Source organism: Symsagittifera roscoffensis, chromosome 4 (genome assembly GCF_963678635.1).
Source record: "Symsagittifera roscoffensis chromosome 4, txSymRosc1.1, whole genome shotgun sequence".
NCBI lineage: Eukaryota > Metazoa > Xenacoelomorpha > Acoela > Convolutidae > Symsagittifera > Symsagittifera roscoffensis.
The window spans coordinates 7,611,160-7,626,166 of NC_087065.1; the positions used below are offsets into that span (position 1 = coordinate 7,611,160).

The 15,007-nt window shown below is 34.1% G+C and overlaps 2 protein-coding genes across 3 annotated transcripts in view; both read right to left on the bottom strand.

The window, feature by feature from the left end:
- LOC134845185 (exonuclease 1-like) overlaps nucleotides 1–6,967 on the bottom strand; it is a 71,846-nt gene extending 64,879 nt beyond the window's left edge. Inside the window, exon 1 of the mRNA XM_063862078.1 lies at nucleotides 6,956–6,967. The gene's annotated coding sequence lies outside the window, so the exon portion shown is untranslated. The remainder of the gene's footprint in view (nucleotides 1–6,955) is intronic.
- Nucleotides 1–15,007, bottom strand: part of LOC134845183 (netrin receptor UNC5C-like) — a 35,018-nt gene that overhangs the window by 6,916 nt on the left and 13,095 nt on the right. The window contains exons 2-8 of one of the 2 annotated variants that reach the window (XM_063862076.1): nucleotides 13,140–13,334; nucleotides 12,618–12,761; nucleotides 10,161–10,334; nucleotides 4,986–5,105; nucleotides 2,605–2,856; nucleotides 1,835–2,122; nucleotides 1,407–1,454 (exon numbers count right to left, since the gene is read on the bottom strand). In XM_063862076.1, the coding sequence (XP_063718146.1) occupies nucleotides 1,407–1,454; nucleotides 1,835–2,122; nucleotides 2,605–2,856; nucleotides 4,986–5,105; nucleotides 10,161–10,334; nucleotides 12,618–12,761; nucleotides 13,140–13,334 (1,221 nt within the window). The remainder of the gene's footprint in view (nucleotides 1–1,406; nucleotides 1,455–1,834; nucleotides 2,123–2,604; nucleotides 2,857–4,985; nucleotides 5,106–10,160; nucleotides 10,335–12,617; nucleotides 12,762–13,139; nucleotides 13,335–15,007) is intronic. The other variant, XM_063862077.1, reaches the window with a different exon arrangement.

Below are 15,007 nucleotides of genomic sequence, written 5' to 3' on the forward strand. Positions count from 1 at the left end.
CAATTACCCATTCCATGCTAAAGAATTATTTTCCCAAACTTGAAAGCGCAAAATACCCCGGTTAATAAAGTTGGGATTTTGAATTTTAGTGAGTCAAATTCTTTCAATTTAGACTGTTCTTTAAATTGAAGTTAGAAGTCGCAACGGCTAAATTAAACACATATTCTGGAATTAACTTTTCCAGAAATACTGTCACACGCAATTACCCCGAAACACGCCAGAATTCGGGTTTGAGACTCAAACTAGAGCGAAGAAGAGTTTAAAATAACTCATGTCCGTCCATTTCCAATTTGGGTATTAAATTAAAGCGAGTTGGGAATTAAGGCAACTGTATATGCCCATGGCCAATAATACCCTCAAAAGGCCGCAAGTGAAACTCCTAAATTGCTTCTACTCTGCGTTTTATTTCAAAATTGTCTTTATTTTTCAGGTCAGAAAATAAGTCTGGATCTTGCCAATTTCAAAACGAAGCGAATTAATTTTTCTGGAGAATACCGACCAATTATTTCTTTAGACAAATCCAAAAAATACAATTAAACTGAACAAATTTTTCGGGGCGAACTAATACTTCTCCGCCGTTTCGAGATATTTAGTTTATCGATGAGTCAAAATATTTTGAGTATCGAAGAGCTCTGTCATAAATTTAGACATTTGAAAACAGAGAAAATTCGGTGCTGATCCACGTCAAAAAAAAATGATTTCAACCTGCGCAAAAATATTCCTGGCTTAAACAGTCTCGCTATTTTCTCGCTGCCGGCAAACTTGGCATGGTTGTTTATTGTGTTTGGCAAATGGTAATAAATAGCCCACTGAAGAATAAACAACGCAATAAGCGAGAAATAATGCCGAGTCCAACTTCATAATGCAAAAAGCTGGGTAAAAAACAAGTTTGCAGCAATAAAATATTATTTCGGAAGTCGAGTGCGGTGATGCCTTTAGAAATAGACAACTATTCAGTAAAACCACCCAGAAATCCGAATTCGCGATCATAAATTTTATTGAATTAGGGCCCTAATATAGCCTCAAACTGTACCAACCTTCAAACTTGAACTTTAAGCTTAAACTATTGAATTTGAGTTGGTTCGTTTCCGTAAAAACTTCTAAAAAGATTTGTCATTTGATGAATATCCTAAGCTGCAAATAAAACTCAAATTAACGCAATGATACTTAAACTGGTATCAATTTGTACTTATACTTGTATAAAAAAGACTACATCATGCACCGCAAACTCAAGATTTTAGAATTAAAAATTAAAACAAACAAAAACATTGAAATTTTCAGTTTTGAACATTCGATACTTTTCAAAAGCAGCAAAAAGAAGGATGCAGATAAAATTTTGTGCAATTTGTTGCTTGAATTACTGACTGATTTGTACAAATAGCAAACAGGTAGTTTGTTTGACATACGCGAAGTGTTATAGTGGTAAATGTCGTCGAGAAGTCGGGCGACTTGTGCTGAAAAGGAACCCAGTCAATGAGTATTTCAACAACTCACAAGTGAACAAAATGAAGACGACCAGCAACAGATGAACAAAAAATGGTGATATCATTTGCATTGTAGCAAAATTTGGAAAAAACCTACAGATATAATATGTAGACCCAATCACGTTGGCATCTGAAATTGTTATTTATAAATAAAACAAATGCTATTAGAAGCAAGGACACTTTTATGGAGAAAAAAAGTCGCTCAACGAAATAACAATCTAAACTTAACACAACGAGGAAACTTTTTTGGCAGTTTGATTTTTAAATGACAATGCTAGCCAAATATACGCAATAAATATTGAGATTTGGTCTAAATTCGGAAAAAAAATCAAAATGAAATTGCAACTCACTTTCTCCGTGTTTTGAAACCACAATGCTGTTAGGGGAGTAGACAGAGGCTATATGGTTATGTGAAGATCCCACTCTCCCGCTCGGATAGGCTTTATGAAGGGCGACACTTCTGCTCTTCCGGTACAGCACCAGGACGACAACAAGGGCGACAACTACGAACATGATTACGGAAGAGATTACTCCGACCATCACTGCTTGGTCTCGCTTTCTCTGCTCGCTGTGGAGATCCGCGTTGTTTCTTGGCCGCGGGTCGATATTCATAGTGACGCTGTTTGCGAATTGGGATCCTAAACATTTTTAAAGCAAACTCAGACTGATAGAAGTTGTAGGAAAAATTTAAGCAAAGTCTATCATTTCCTATTCTAAAGTATGATTTCAACTTTTTCTATGATTTCGCCTTTTGATCATTTTTTACTCATTTTGATCACTTCACTTGGAAAATATTACGCATTTAAGAGCAGCTATTGTTAAATTACGCGACACAAATTTCACAAAAGAATGTTTCAAGCAAGTCGACAAACTGTCAAACAATAAATGTCGATAAATTAATAGGATCAATTGAGCTATCTAGGATCAAATTTTTTTACAAATTTTGTTTGGGCGACCTTTGCCTCTTATCGAGAGAATGGGGGGGGGATTGCTCAATTGATCCAATCATCACTTGAGCTTATTTATTTATTTATTTATTTATAATATTCATCCATTTAATATTCATCATCATCTTTAGTGGAATAATAATAAACTTAGAAACCATTATCTTCACACTTACCGCCCCCGTTCGATGTTCCACTTCCGAATGCATCCGCTCCCCCTCCCCCTCCCCCTCCCCCTCTGATTCTCCCGATATCCCCGTCACAAGAGCCCTGGCATTTTTCAGACTCAGTGGACAGAGCGAAGCAGCCAGTGCCTTCCTTCTGCAAGTCTTCATTCCAGCACATCCTGTATTTCACCCTTCTACCCATTTCCCCACAGGCTGCTTTGCACTCACTCCAGCCTTGCCACTCCAGCCACGTCTCGTGGTCTGAAAAAAACCCCAAAAAATTCAAACTTGGCTCCAAAAAATTTTTTATTTTAAACGAAAGCTCTTTCCCAGTTTTCAAATTTTAACAGCAAAATTTCTGTTTTCAGAACTGTTTTACGTGTTACTGAGGCTAATTAGGCGATTTTAAGATGTAAAGCTTCGAGAACAAATCTGTTCAAAACAGTTCGTTTGTTCATCATAAAATTTCGCTGCATTTAGACAATGATAACATAGTTTCTCAAAGTTGAATTTCAAATGCACCAGTGGGTGAAAAAGAACTATAATCACAAAGTTGTCGATCTGCTGCAAAACTTTTGGATCTAAGATGATTTTCCTTGATTCAGGTACGCAGTTCTGCGTATCAGGCATTACAACGTTTTCACATCAAAATACTTGTTTTACAACAGCTAGTGATCAAAATCCTTGTCTTTGAAACAGGTCTGAAGGTTATTCACTTCCAATTTTGTTAATCATTATTTTCCAGAAAAAAACATCAAGAAATCTGATCACTTCAATTTTGTTCTTCCATTTTAATATTCGCATCTTCAGCTGCACTTTTGTTCACAAATTTTTCATCACGGCTTGACAAACATCAAAGGGAAACATAGCTTTTTTCTCAAAAAATGAAGAGCGTTTCCGTCTCGCTCAGATCTGAAACGTGAATTTCACCTTGAGAGGCGGAACTTCCTTTTCATCACCCGTTAATCAACATGGCAACCTCGCATCCACTCGACCGCAGAAAGAGTCTTACTGAGATCGCCCCCTTTTCCTCTCATTTTGCGGGTGAAGAGGAAAAACCCGCGGATGCACTTACAGAAAAATCTTTTTTTTTTTTCGATTTTGTTTTAAGAAATAATATAAATAATATGTACTTCTCTATCCAATTCAAAAATACGAAAATTTCTTAATTTAGTTGTAAGAGAAAGGAGAGTACATCATTTTTTCGAAAATATCAAGCAATAATTATTTCTGAAGAACCAAATCATCTTTTTGTACCATAAGAAGAATCACTTGTAGAAAAAAAAACACTTTCCAAAGGACATTTGAAAGACGCTTTGCATTTTGATTAAGATCATTCCTCTCAAAATAATTGGAATAATTCTATGCAAATAACAACTCATTTTTCCCTATTTTTCAGTGCATAATACACATTAGTTATCAGTTTAAAATAATCCTAGAAAACCGTAAAAGAAAAAATTAGAGGATTTGAATAAAACTTCCCGTTTTAAATAAGATTTAGCTCATTTCCTGTCCTTTCTAAACAGTTTCCTGAATTTTTGCAACCCCTTTTACCTAATTTAATTGCTTCAGTAGGAAACTGCAAAAAGCTTCAATTTTCAGATGCTACCAACTGAAATACTAGAAAGCTGAACGGTAACAAAAAAAATAAAGGTATTAATTTTTCACATAGGGGTAAATTAATATTTTATGATTTGATTTTTCAACAAGATTGCTTCAAAACCGCCTTTTATTTATCTTTTCTCGCGTTTTTGCTCGATTTTTCCATTAATTTTCATATTTAGGCAGATTTCCATTGTTGTGTTATGGAGCCAAAATACTCGTCACAATCAATTTGGCACTTGAGGGGCTGTGAAGATAGATGGAGGAAATATAGTAATGGAAAAATGATTCAGTCTCCCCTAAAATGACACATTTGTCAAGATTAGAAAAGACACTCGATGAGACAAAAGGTGAAAGAAGATATATAATGTAATCTGATCTTCTCCTTGATTGCGCAAACTCGACCCAAAATTTCAATTTCCCTTTTATTAACTTCAAAACTCAGGGTTTACCCCAGATTCAATTTCTTTTCAAAGCTAATGTAAGTATTATTTATATATTTTGATAATGGCGAGTCTTACCTACAATCAAATTAACATCTGAGGCTAAAATTCATCTTCAGCTATCAAACAAAGACTTTCATTAAATCTTTTACAATGCAATTTTCAAGAAATAATTTAAAAGTCTTGCAAAACTTTTTCTGGGTAGTTTTTATCTAGAAAAAAAAACAATATAAATGTCTTGGATTGATTTGCGTAAAATTTCTGGTTTCTGCAAATTTTTTCTGGAGCACAATTACTATGCGCGCGGTACTAATTACCATGCACGGTATTAGCAAAAAAACTTACAAGCGATGTCCAGCTTTGCGGCCTTGCTTCTCCGAGGTTGCTTGAGCACATTGAAAGCGATGCAGGAGTAGTTTCCTACATCCTCTTCCCGGAAGTTGAGCACTTCCAAACTGGTCGTACCTAAAACAGAAAAATTATTTGAGAAAAAAAGGATCACCGTCTTCCATAATACAAAGCAATAATAACTTTTTGACTTACTTTGATGTCATTTCAGAGAAAAAAGGTTAAATAGGTAAACATAACTTAGCACCAGGTTTTTTTTTAAAAAAGAATAAAGAAGACAACAATCGACGCAGTCGCAGTACAACAAAGCCGAAAAAATGTTGTTCAAAAGTGCCGAAAACCAATTTTCGGCATTGTTGGACAATTTTTAGTTTCGGCACTGTTGCACTTCAGAACTTTTGAACGACACTCAAAAAATCTTCAGATTTTCTTTCTATTTTTCAGATTTCTTTTGGAAAGATTTCGCCCTTTATTTCATTAAATCTAATGAAGATATTACTGGGCTTATGAAATGAGTCATAATTTCCATGTAGTACCCTTCATTCAAGTTGTACAGATGAAGAAGAGAACTCAAGTTGAACTTGATTGCAAATTGACACAATGGCAATCAAAAGCTCAGCTCAATCTTCATTCACGCAGTGAACATTGAATAATTTTACAATTTCCTTTCATGATTTTGCATTTCCAGTGGAGATTTTCACACTTTCCATGGAACCCGTTCACACTTTTGCTTCATTTAATGGTGAAATGTCCCTGCTAAGCTGATTAGATTCACAAAAGATTGGCGCTTCGATAAGGACAAAGGAGAAAATTAGCCTTTTAAAATGTCCGCGGGAGCTAAAAACTAAATCGTTTAACAGAGTTAGAAAGGATGAAAGAAGCTCGTGCAATTAGCTTTCCTTTTTTCTACGAAAAAAAGAGAGTTAGGCGAATTAGAAAAAAAAGGCTCAAAAATATTAACAGATTTCAAGCGAAAATGCATTAAAGGTTTTTTAGATTGAAAAAATAACTTGATTTTATTGAACATTTTTTATTACATTCCCATTTTTGACTTGGAGTGAAAACATAATTGACAAAGGGGGGAATTACTTTCCATTTAGATTATGTAATTAAGCCTTGACAACTCCCGTTATGTCAGAAAAGCAATTTGGTTGAAACTGTTTCGGGAGTCATTCATAGTGTCACCCAGGTACGTCACAACTATTCAACAAAAATGTCAAATTTTTCAATTAACTCTAAAATTCCTCATCATTTTAATCAACCATACCAGGCAACTTTCATCAGCGTTTTGATTGTAACGCTAAAAAAGTTACAAAGAGTTTCATATAAGAAGGTGTTAGTGTTAAATGACATGACTAAGACTTTTTAAATTAATTTTTCTACATTTCTCCACCAATTTTATGCAACAAATATAAAGTTTTTAGTCCAAAAGGCCGTACTCAAATTTCAGGAAAAATGCGCAGCTATAAGATAACTATTTCTATCAAGGAAAATTAGTTTCCATGTGTAAAATTAGAACAAAATGTCGTGATACTCAAATTGCACGCATGAAATCAATGAAAAAGTTATTATCCCCTAAAATCGTGGCATAATTAGAACTTACTGCAGGTGTCGCTACACGCATAGTTACTTAAGAGTCAATAGCATGAATAATTTATCAAACACGGCACACACGTTTAATGATGCTTATCACAAGGAAAACAAAACTTCTTAAGCACAAAAATTCAATTTTTATCGATTATTTACTTTAGTCTTATGGTATATTCTCAAATTTCATCATTTATTCATCTTTTTTCCCAACATGAGTTTATTTTTGATTATTAAATAAAAACCCTCATTGATAAGAGGGTGAATCATTTTCGCCCCAAGATTTAGGTGAAATATTCTCTAAGGATAAGGAGAAAATATCTAGTCTTAGTCATAACAAGGATGAAAACTTATAACTTTTTCTGATCTTTTGAGCCCTAATTTAATAAGTTGTCAGTCTACAAGGATTCGAATTTCAGCTCCCTAGGTGTTGGCTTGTTATCTAAGGAGGTGAAATTGATAATATAAATTACGTAAAATTAAAAGGAGACAGGAAAAGATTATCTCATTTCATAACGGCGAAAACTCAGGAAAGTCCACTGAACCTAAAAAAGTCTTGAAAATAATCCCAAGTTGGGTATTTCTGGATTATTGAGATTAACTGTTAAAAAGTCCAGAAGATGAAGAGGAAAATTCTGATTAAAGCTCAATTTATACTGCATTGAAAAATTTTATATCTGTATAAATTACTTTCACCGAATTTTAGACACAAAACAAGATTAATCATTTCTGAATAAATTGTTACAGGGTCTATTCTATATCAAGGTCAAACAAGAAACTTGTTTATGCTATCTATTTACATAAAACCGTTTTTGTTTATTTAAAAAAAAAGTGTATCCGGGTTGCATCTACAAATTAGCCGGATGATGATTCGTAAACAACGGCGCCAGTTTGCCTCACAGTTTGAGAAACTAAACCAAACGAGAGCAGATTGTGAATATACAAACGGTTAGCTGAATTGAGTTAGTCTGACTCAAAAGTGAGCTTGTAGTTGCAGATGGTGAGGGGATTAGCACACTGGTATGCATCCCCTTTTTAAGAGGGGACTTCATAACAAGTAGATTAGTCGAGGGCCATTTTTCATTCAGTCATATTATTTCCAAGATATTGGATTAATTTAGTTAAATAAAATAATTGAATGCTTAAACTCCAGAATTTTTTGATTTGCCTATTTTCCACCCTTGCCTAATTTCCACCCTTTCGGGTCAAATATTGCTATTCAATTTCAGATTTTATTTAATTCAAAGTTGTTTTCTGACAAAAAAATCAGTAAGTTGCTAGTGACCATTACATTTCTAGAAGTATTATGATCTACTTGCATAGCATATCCACGATTTTTTCAGAAATATAATAACCAAAACACGCTCATCATTTTTTGCCGACTTAATTTTGACTCATTAATTTTTTTTGGTTGGTAGTTTTAGTATGTTACGCCGGCAGACGACAGATTTCCTCAGTAACCGGAAACAACAGTCTCCGAAAATCAAATTTTTCCTCTTCGCTTTCCAAAACAGCGGAACTATTTCAATATAATTACCGACCCTATGACCGGATTTTCTCATACAAAACAGCGCATTATATGCATTATTCAAATTAGCTATTTAAAAACTTCGATCAGGCGCTCTTGTTAGTTCACTGACATCTAAATCCAATAGCAGCGATTAACTTCATAATTGGATTTATATTACTTTTTTGAAAAAAAAAGTTATGAAAATTGATAAAATGAAAAACGTAGGAAATAACAACTAGTAATTTTGTGTCATGCTTGAATAAGATTTAACTATCAACGATACATATGAGCCAAAAATTCCATCGGGCAATTTTTGCTTGTTTTTTTTTCAGTTTCTCATTGACTTTTTAATACAAAATACTCAAAAAATGAAAAAGCGAAATCATGTGTAAAGTTTTAATGAACTACGAAAGAATATGATACTTCTTGAGTACAAATCAAAACAAATAAGAGCAAATTTCAAATTCAAAAACACTTGCTTTGCTACTGAAAAACACACCAAGATAAAAACGGCACTTGAAATTGTTCGGTTCACGTGATCATTAAAACATGAAAGTGCTTCTTCAGGAAGAGGGGTGGTATTTGTTGTATAGTAGTAGGGGTTAAGACACCTCTTTGGGTGGGCAGATGATCAGATAGATCAACTGCGACTGCATTTCGACAGGTGGGGAAGATACCAATCTTAACAACCCGCGAAAATCAAACCAGCTTACGGCTGGCAATAACTTTTCCCCCATTGGTACTACTGGTGAAAAACACTACAAAAGCGCCAGGCTATGTCTATCTATCACTTATTGGTTATTACACCCGCGAAATTCAACCTTGTTTTTGTTTCTAGCTCCCGCTGATCATGGAAATTTTGGGAAGGGACTTGTAATTTGGCACCAGTTTTGTAAAAACAAAGTAGAAAATAAATCACGCCAGCATAACATAATATTTACAAAAAGCGCGGGAATAGAATCGCATATTGGAACATGCTTATAAAAAAATTCATTTCTTTTTTTTTTCAAAGACCAGCTCATGTGAATTTGATCTTTGTCTTCTTATGGCTTTAGATGAATAGAAATTTTATTTATTTTTCGCTACCAATTGTGCCAAAATGGTGTTTTTTCATTGGAATTTGACAATAAAAACGTCAATCCGAAATGTCCTCTTAAAATCAATCAATCACATTTAAATAAGCTCACAAAACTCAGTTTCTAGTTGAAATTGAATTTCTTTTAAATTTGACAAATATGAAAAAAGGCATAAAAAATCAAATCGATCGATAAATAATTTTTACCGAGATGTTTTGCAACAACTGTTTAAATATACGGACATAAGTCCAATATTTACAGACAATGTCAGTTGTCAATATACGCATTAGCACTGTTTGACTTTTGCGAACACGAGACCAGAGAAAAGAAATAATGGTGCCAAAACCGCCTGAAGAATCGTGAACAAACAGACTGTTCACACCAAAATCGACAACCTGGCTGATAACAAGGTGAAAACTTCTCTTGGAAGTGTCAAAATGTCTTTTCATGATTGACGTCTGATCGACTGAATGTGAGAACAAAGCAAAGAAACCTCGAGCTACGCTTATGTTTAAGCATTACCAAAGCGGGCACAATAGAAAAACATGAGTTGTTTAGGACGCCATTGGGAAAAACAGGTTTAGACGCAAAACAAACTGGGAGGTGCGAAATGGGTAGTCAAAACACGTCCAGCAGAGTTCATTGCTTCTTAAACACTTCACCGAGAAAATCAAAAGAAAGAGGAAGACTAGTTTGAAAGCAGTTTGTTTTAGCACCTTCTTGGAAATTAGTTCTTTTTGAGGTGTCGTTACTTTTCTAAAAACTTCAATTTTATTGGGATTTCTCTTTTTTTTTCATGATTTTTGAATTTCAAAGAATTGAAACTCTTTTGAAGTTTTAGGTAACCCGAAATTTAAATTGTTGAATCTTTTTGTGAGATTCCGCAAAAATCGTGCAGTTTTAGAAAAATATAGCGTTCAGTCTTCGTTCATTTTGCGGAATCTCAGCTGCCCATTCTTGGTTCAATACATACTAAGTCATAAATGATTGTAGGCTGACCTTTTTCGTCGCTGAAGCGGTACTTGTTCTTCTCTGGCTTCAACTCCCGGCCATTCCTCTCCCACGTCATTCGGGGGGCGGGGTCTCCGGTGGGGGGCACACACCTCAAAGTCACACTCTCCCCCCTCAATACTGCCTGGCTCTTGGGCTCGAAGAAAAAGTGTGAGTCCAGTGCTGAAACAGATACAGAGAAATTTTAATGCTGCAGAAGCAGGCGCACACAACTTTAAACTTGCTTATATAACTCTATCATGAAAGTCATTCATACAAAAAAAATCAAGTAATTTTTTCATTGGAAATTTTTTTTCTTTCGTTTCAGGAAAAAAAAACTATTTTTTTTTTCAGTTTGGGTGTGTTTTATTTTTTCGTTTTTTTTATACGATGACAATAACAATCATGATAATGAGTCAAGTGGTACATCATATTCAAGCCTTTTCAGCTGTGTTTTGAACGAGATTAAAAATATCAAAAAAATTGTCCCAGTGTCGAGAAAAACCGGTTAGAAATCAAAGACCTACTCGCTCGCTTTACACGCTCAAATTTAGACTGAAATTTTTCATTCGAGTAATGGAAAACTTAGTTTTAATCCGGTAAAACTAGTCTAGAAAGCTTCATTTAGAGCTTTCTTTGCAATAAATTCAAGATAAAAAAAATTACTCACAAAAATCAGAAATTTTTGATATAAAAAATATTCAAATTTATCCCCATTTTTTGTTCTTAATTCATTTTTCGAAGCCAACTGTTGTCGATTATATGTAATTCACTAAATTACACGTATCTAAATTATTGTCTCATCACACAACGCTCAAAACGACACAACTTGACAAAAAAATGAATGAGGCGGAAACTTTTTGCCCTACTTGCACAGCACTCGGTCACCCTTGTTTTATTTGCTGTTTGTAAAAAAAAATGTGTTCTTGTTGTTCCGAACTCTAGCAAGGGGGAAACTTTGTCTTCGGTTGTGTGTTTTAGGTTTTTTCTTTTCTTTTCTACTCAAAATCAGGTACCGCGATAAATCATCGGATTGGGTTGCCCGATATATCATATTCAACCACTTTCAGTCGTGATTCGAACATTAAAAATTTTTGAGTAGTAGTCTAAATTCCAACAAATACAGCGAGCGAATAGGCCTTAAAAGAAATATTTAAGTAGTGAAAAACTTGTTTTTACTCCAGTTTTACTTGAATGGCGATAAAAAGCTTTTCACATCAAAAACTAGAATTCATTTTTGAAATTTTTCAGTTTTGTTACTATTTTTTTTGAGTTTTCTAATTTAGAAGATTTCTGTGTCGAGAAAAACCGGTTTGAAAAATTTGCTTTTATCTCATTTCGAGCAAGTAGAGCGAGCATATTTTAATATCAACCTAATTTCAACGTTAATCAACTTGTTTTTTATTCTCATTCTTGATGTTTTCACCTAATTCAGTCAGGTTTTTCAAAAATACATTAAAATGAGCAAAAAATAAAAAAGTCACCATTTCTTTTTCGTTTGTTTTCCGTTTTCATAGGAAAATCTTCGCCGTGATTCTGTAAATTTTGATATTTGGATTGTTTTTTAAATGAGATTTGCACATTATTTTTTGCTATTTTTTAGTCGGAAAGATTCCTGTTAACAGTTTTTGCTCAGCATTTAAGTTCCATTGAAATTTGAATCGCTGCCGGTACTTGGAAGAGCGACTGCTCTTGGAGAAAATATCTTTAAAATCAACTGTTTTGATACAACTGTGCAAAAACGGAATATTGTTTCGACAAATACCCATCCATCACAACTTCCTGTTCCCTCATGCAACTTTACTCATAGCCTTGTCTGAGCCTAATATCAGCATGTAAGGTCGTCAATCAACCTTCGACCTATTTCAGCCTCTATTGAGCTAATTTGTTAACACTCTATTCACACAATTCACCTTCATTTTCAATTTTACAAAAATATATAAATCACCACTTAGCTCAGATTCTGGTTGCATGAAAATGATGCCAATAAGTTAATCGATTTACTCATTTGCTGATTAATCTGTTTAATAGTTATTACTCTTTCGCTAATTCAACATTTGAACTCGTTCTTGTGTAAAAACCACACCCAAGGGATGTTCTGATGATTTGACCCGTCTCAGATATGAGTCATTGATTGTGAAAAGTAGTTGGTAGTCTCATCATTAGCGTGTTTACGAATTGGGCTGTTTGAACAGATCAAAGATAAGCAGCGAGGCGGTTTCAAATAACTGATAAACCCCTCATACAAATAACAGACTTGGTCAACTTGCTCAAAACAGAGGAATATAAGTTAGACGGTAATGGTTTGTCTCTTAAAATAAGTTCAAAGAAGATTTAAATTTTGGAAATTATAGAATTTGGGTCTTAAAATTATAATATTTTTGTCATTCATTTGTGTGCTGTAGTCGATAACATATACTGATTACTTCCACAATGAATAAGCGCAATAATGGAGAGTATACTAACTGGCTTTTCGGATTTCCGCTGGCTCGCTAGTGGTTTCTCGCCCAGACCGACTGAAAATCCTGCACACACATTTCATAGAATCACCAGTGCCCCCTTTGGAGGCAGAGAGTTCCATAGTCTCACGAACAAAACTGTTCTCGAACTCTGAAAAATACAACAGAAGTGAACGATTTTTGGAAACAGCTAAATTGCCTTCGTCTCTTAATCTGAATGTCGGTAGTTCGAGGCCACGATTATCTTTGTACTCAAATCTTGACAGCGAGGCAATATATTCATGATAAATATTTCAACTGCTACCGTAAATTAGTATTTTATTGCACGCAGCACAGAAACTGTTTCGTTTTTTTTCCGATCGTTACTTTCGGAAAAACTCAGAAAAATTTTATTTCGGAAACTTTGAAAAGTAGGGGGCACGCAATTAGTTATATTCCTTCTTTTTTCAAGTTTGTCTCATACTTTCAAAATTTCCTCGATATCATGAGTTCAATTCAAATCTTAAGGACGCCAAAGGAGTAAACTAACTCATTTTGAACGACTTCGAGTCCGGCCCCTGCTCATCTGGCTTATCCAAATCATCTATAGGGTAGTGTCTTTCTCCACACTGGAAAGACAAGTGGACAGGTGCGGGGTCAGAGGTCACGGTACACGTCAAGGTCACTGAATTCTGCTCATCCAGGTACATCAAGTCTGACATCGAGATGATTCTGGGCTCGCCGGCTGAAACATTAGAAATTAACTTCAACATTGAGTTTTTGTTTCAAAAAATCACTGAACGTTTCAGATTATTTCAAGATGTTTTCCACGACTGTATGTGAAAAATCAAAATCAATTTATGTCTTTAAGACGCCAAAACTAACTTAAATTGTAAGCTTAAATCAAAAACCATTCAAACAGGTATCCTTATACAACGCTATTCTATTTTTTTAAAGTAAACAATAAAACGCACATTTAACAGAATTCGGTGGCGAAACTTCTTTTTCAATTAAATATTTACCGAATTTCTTTTTTTATTCCATACCACGAGAAACCTTAGATTACAAATTAAATTAACTTTGCGGTAGCGTAGCCTTATAAGCGAGAATTAGAATGTCGAAAACCTAGATTAACAGACTAATTTTTTTTATTTTTCCTCGGTGTAAAGGAAATAAAAAACCATTAGAGAGAAAGTATATCAAACCGCTTTTATAAAATATTTAACAGCCTTGTATCATTCCTGCAAATTAAAAACGAATGATTCATTAATAAGGAAACAACCGATGAAAAAGCTATAGCTCAAGACAAAATGTTATCAGGAAACACTCCGATTTAAGAATTCCACGTAACTTTCCATTGATGTGTAAACAAAACTTCCAGGAGATTGCATTTTACAATAAAAGTAACGGTCAAAAATTATAGATTTTTCTCAAAAACGCGATAAGACAGAAGTCTCGCCCATTTTCGATCTTAAATGGCAATTAGGCCGTTCTAATTAGATAAAATTTCCGAAAAATAACAATAACTTCTGCATTTAAATGTTCACACGGAAACGGCCTTCAATTTGAATTTTTTTGTCAGTGAAAAAGGAAAATAGGCGGGAAACGTGAGTCATCCTTATACACAAAAAAAACCAAATAAAAATGTCATCTTCAACTCTCCCTGAATAGTTTTGAAATCTGTTAACTGAAGTATAGCTAACTAAACATATTAAGTGATAAATGAAAACTCGTTCAGTTTGTTGAAATCATTTCCAAAACTGCACAAAAAATTTTAAAAATGCCCTGCTGGTCTGGATTTGTTTGAATAACAAAAAAGATCATAAAAAATAAATAATTTTATTAGTGCCGCTAATAAAATTAAAGTTTACATTATGATTTTTTTGTCATTCCTTCATATTGGCGTCAAAAGAAAAAATCTCGGATTTAAGAGAAAATCGCTCTTCACTCGAGGCTTGTTTGACAAAAAGAGCCAGCTGAGTGCATCATCAATCTACAATCTATAAAGCCAGTTTCAAGATCTAAAGCTCTTCATTTTCAAGTGGTGTCAATGGTCGAGCAATGGTAATTTATTAAACAGATTATGGCATTATGGACTAACAAGCATTACGGTACAAATAAAACAACCTATATACAAATCCAGCGCGAGCAAGAACTGTGAGCAACGGTCATCACTTAATTTGGTCAAAAAATTTTGACAAAAAAGGACAAAATTTTGCTCTATATCCAGTTTTTTTAATTTTGATTGGAGTTCAGTATGAAATATTTCGCTTAATAAATCTGCGGACTGCATTTTTACTGTTTGTAAATAAACTCAAGATAGGAAATTCAGAAAATGAACACACTGCTAATAAAAATACCAACAGATTTATTATACCAATCAATGTTACTACACATGAAATGACGCAATATTATACT